This window comes from Saccostrea cucullata, unplaced genomic scaffold (genome assembly GCF_032062105.1).
Source record: "Saccostrea cucullata isolate Sc308-1 unplaced genomic scaffold, CSIRO_AGI_Scuc_v1 ctg15420, whole genome shotgun sequence".
Taxonomy (NCBI): domain Eukaryota; kingdom Metazoa; phylum Mollusca; class Bivalvia; order Ostreida; family Ostreidae; genus Saccostrea; species Saccostrea cuccullata.
In genome coordinates, this window is record NW_026918587.1 from 6,719 (window position 1) to 11,375 (window position 4,657).

Here is a 4,657-nt window from a genome sequence, read left to right on the forward strand (position 1 = left end):
ATCTACACTACCTGAGGATGCTTCCGTATAAATATGATCAATTATGGCTTTGTCATTCTTGAGAAGAAGATTTTTAAAGAATTTTCCTATATATTTCTATGTAAAACTTTGGTCGGCCATTGTGGCCCTGCCCTACCCCCAGGGGTCATGATTTCAACAAACTTGAATCTACACTACCTGAGGATACTTCATTGTAAATATGATGAATTATGGCTTTGTCATTCTTGAGAGGAAAATTTTTAAAGAATTTTCCTAAATATTTCTATGTAAAAATTTGGTCGGCCATTGTGGCCCCGCCCTACCCACGGGGGTCATGATTTGAACAAAATTGAATCTGCACTACCTGAGAATGTTTCCCCATGAGTTTCATCTTTCCTGGCACAGTGGTTCTTGAGAAGAAGATTTTTAAAACATGCCACTAAATTTTCATTAATTCCCAATTATCTCCCCTTGAATGAGGGCGTGGCCCTTCATTTGAATAAACTTGAATCCCCTTTACCCAAGGATGCTTTGTGGCACGTTTGGTTGAAATTGGCCCAGCGGTTCTTGAGAAGAAGTCGAAAAAGTGAAAAGTTTACAGACAGACGGACAGACGGACGCTGGACAAAATGTGATCAGAAAAGCTCACTTGAGCCTTCGGCTCAGGTGAGCTAAAAATGAATCGCACCATATGGCATGCCTCAGCAAAAAATGCACTAAAATTTCAAACATCTGCGATGAGTAGTTGCTGAGAAAACTGCGACCAAAAATTTTTTAACGGACATACAGAGCGACAGACACACAAGGGTAAATTAAACAGTATAACCCCTCTCCTTCGGAGCGGGGATATAAAAAGATATTTTATCCTTAGGCCTCAGGGAAGTAGAGACCATGGGATTCAAAATTTTGGTCCTCTTAAGCTACAGATGTTATAATACTAAAGCTATATGTACGGTTTCTTCACATTTCCGCCCAGAAATTAAAAGAATGACGTTTACTTAAAATATTGGAAAATTCCACTGATGAAAGTAAAAAACAAGTTATTATAAACCCATAATTGTAGTCACTTAGAATAACTATAAGTCCATGACCTACTTTTCATGCTAGTGACCCTGATATTTCAAGGAAAATATCCCTCCAACTTTAACACTATAATTAATATTTTCTTTATTAAAGATATTTCAATGATATTACAATTGATATGATAAAAAATAATGATGAAATAAATCAAATTCAATTAATATAATAAAATAACAATGAGATTGAAAGACATGTCGGTTGACAAAGATACAATGGTTTGAGATTGAAAGAATGTTCTATTTCATGTACTTGATGATCTTCAGTTTTCCAGAGTCTCTCTCCACTACCCACAGTCTGTCGTCACTGTCAACACTCACTCCAACAGGGACATTCAGTAAACAGTTATTTATGATCGATAGACCTGCGCCATGGCTGTCTAGAATGTGGACACAGTTTTGGAGATTGTCAGATACCAATATATGACCAACACTGTCTGTAGTAATACAATGTGGGTTTGTGGCCTTGACATATATAGATTTGGCTTTTCCTTCTTGACTGAGGATAACAACTGCTTTAGAGTTCAAGTCGCTGACACAGATATCTCCGTTTCTATTTTCAGTTTTTCGTAGCCAGATATCATCATTTTCTATCAAAGCTCGTTTTGTTTCACCGTAAGAAATGTCTTGTATTTTTGACGTACCAGTGTACCGAGCTATGCTCACTTCTGTTTCATACAAAGCGACCAAAATGTCTCCAGACGAAGTGACACAGATCCCAGATGGGTGGCCCTCCGTGTGAATCAAGACGTCAACTTTCCCGTTCCTTACGCGGCAAATGGTCTTATTGGCAAAATCAGTATACAAGAGATTGCCATCGCTGGTGACCGCCAAACCACCTGGATATCCACCAGATTTCGTGATGACCGTCTCCAGAACTGACCCCTCATTGTCAACCCGCGTCATGTTACCACGACAACCACTTATCCAGGCTTCATTGTTTCCAAGACAACTGACTAAGCAGGGTTCTTTGATCTTAATATCTGTTGTGGCAATGATTTCTGGACGGTCAAGCAACTCTCTCTGGTAGCACTGTAGAAACGACAGCTCTTTTGTTATTCTTTTCACGGCTTTGTCTTCAGTTATAGCTTTCACTGATGAAGGATGCAGCTTACCAAATAATGAAGGTACTTTTTCGTCATTTACTGGTTTTGCTTCAAATCGTCCTGGTAAGCACTTCCTCCTTGGCGGCAACTGGCTTAGTTTGTTAAAGTGTGACTGGGAATTGGTGATGTCAGTTTGCCTAAACTGCAGAATTTCTTTATTCTTCCTGATAATTTCCAGAATAACAGCTAAGCGATTTTCAAATTCAGACATAGTTTTCTGTAGTTCAGCCAAATTTTTGTTCTCCATAGCATCGATTTCAGAGAGTCTTTTATTGATGACCCTTTCAACTGCGCTGCACAGTTCCTTTCCTTGTTCTAAAATTTCTGATTTCAAATTGGAACTCCTTGCTGGTAACTCATCTATATCTTCCTTTATTAGCTCTGTGATTCTTTGATATTCGGGAACTAATTTCTCTTCCAGAAATTTTATTTCCTCGACCACAACCCCTTCTTTTGCTTTCTGATTCTCGCTGACTTTCTGCATCTCATGGCGTACATGCTCTCCAGATGCAATGCATTCAGTGCAGACAGGAATATCACAAACTTGGCAATGAAGATTGCACTTTTGTTCAAGGTGTTTGGGACAACACGGCTTTGGGTAGACATCAAATTTCGCTGAATATTTGATAACAACGTGTTCCTGTGGTAGAGACAGTGTATGCAAAGCAACACAATTTCTACACACGTTAACGTCACAACTCCTGCAGAAAAGTTCTGCTTTGTTTGGGCAGCACTTGCATCGTATCAACATCTGAGCAAACCCGATGTCAGGATCTTCGCCCGTCGCCATTCTGTTGTTTAAATCGATATCTACAAGGAAATCATTTATATTCATAAAATGATACTTTACGGAATATCATTTAAAAAGATACTTTTTTTTCATTTAAACCGAACAGCATTCTGTACAGACCTGTTTATCTTTGAAACAATATTTTCACACTTTATCCTGATTTCATAACTTGGATACTTCACTTTCGGTTTTCGCATTTAATGCACATCAAGTGCACTTTTATGCAAACCAACGCGTATTTAAAATTCTAAATTTAGACTTAGAATCGTTAGCACATTAGGGCCACATAAACATATTTCAGCTTTAATTCAGCTGTTTTTTAAATTAAAAACTAGCAATATGACTATATGTACATGTATATTGTTTAACCTTCATATGAATAACCTTAACCATAATGTTCATCAGGTAAGGGAATTTCCCTATTTATTACCTTTTTAGCTCACCTGAGCCGAAGGCTCAAGTGAGCTTTTCTGATCACATTTTGTCCGTCCGTCCGTCTGTCCGTCCGTCCGTCTGTAAACTTTTCACATTTTCGACTTCTTCTCAAGAACCACTGGGCCAATTTTGACCAAACTTGGTATAAATCATCCTTGGGTGAAGGGGAATTGAAATTGTTAAAATGAAGGGACATATCCCCTCGCAAGGGGAGATAATCAAGAAAAGACAAAAATAGGGTTGGGTCATTATATATAAAAAATCTTCTCAAGAACCACTGGGCCAGTAAAGCTGAAACTTATGTGGAAGCAACCTGGGGTAGTGTAGATTCTAAATTGTTCAAATCATGACCCCCGGGGGTAGGGCGGGGCCACAATGTGGAATCAAAGTTTTACATAGAAATATATATGAAAAATCTTTGAAAATCTTCTTCTCAAGAACCACTGGGCCAGAAAAGCTGAAACTTATGTGGAAGCATCCTGGGGTAGTGTAGATTCTAAATTGTTCAAATTATGACCCTCGGGAGTTGGGCGGGACCACAATGGGGAATCAATGTTTTACATAGAAATATATAGAAAAAAAAATCTTTGAAAATCTTCTACTCAAGAACCACTGGGTCAGAAAAGCTGAAACTTATGTGGAAGCAACCTGGGATAATGTAGATTCTAAATTGTTCAAAGATGACCCCCGGGGGTAGGGCGGCGCCACGATGGGGAATCAATGTTTTACATAGAAATATATAGGAAAAATCTTTGAAAATCTTCTCAAGAACCACTAGGTCAGAAAAGCTGAAACTTATGTGGAAGCATTCTAAGGTAGTGTAGATTCTAAATTGTTCAAATCATGACCCCCGGGGGTAGGACGGGGCCACAATGGGGAATCAATGTTTTACATAAAAATATATAGGAAGAATTTAAAATCTTCTTCTCAAGAACTACTGCGCCAGGAAAGCTGAAACTTTTGTGGAAGCATCCTGGGGTAGTGTAGATATCTAAATTGTAAAAATCCAAGAGCCCCGGGGGTAGGGAGGGGCCACAGTAGGGAATCCAAGTTTTACATAGAAATATATAGAAAAAATCTGAAAATCAAAGCTGAAACTTATGTGGAAGCATACTGGGGTAGTGTGATTTCAAATTGTTAGCTCACATGAGCCGAAGGCTCAAGTGAGCTTTTCTGATCAAAATTTGTCCGTTGTCTGTCGTTGTCGTTGTTGTCGTCATAAACTTTTCACATTTTCATCTTCTTCTCAAGAACCACTGGGCCAATTTCAA

General features: G+C 38.6%; 1 protein-coding gene across 1 annotated transcript; it reads right to left on the minus strand.

The window, feature by feature from the left end:
* Window positions 1-1,295: 1,295 nt before the first annotated feature.
* On the minus strand, window positions 1,296-3,140 carry LOC134268278 (uncharacterized). The gene is made up of 2 exons (XM_062750478.1): window positions 3,072-3,140; window positions 1,296-2,971 (listed from the first exon to the last, which is right to left on the minus strand). The coding sequence occupies exon 2, from the start codon at window positions 2,949-2,951 to the stop codon at window positions 1,296-1,298; it is 1,656 nt and encodes a 551-aa protein (XP_062606462.1). The 5' UTR covers window positions 2,952-2,971; window positions 3,072-3,140.
* Between the last annotated feature and the right edge of the window lie 1,517 nt (window positions 3,141-4,657).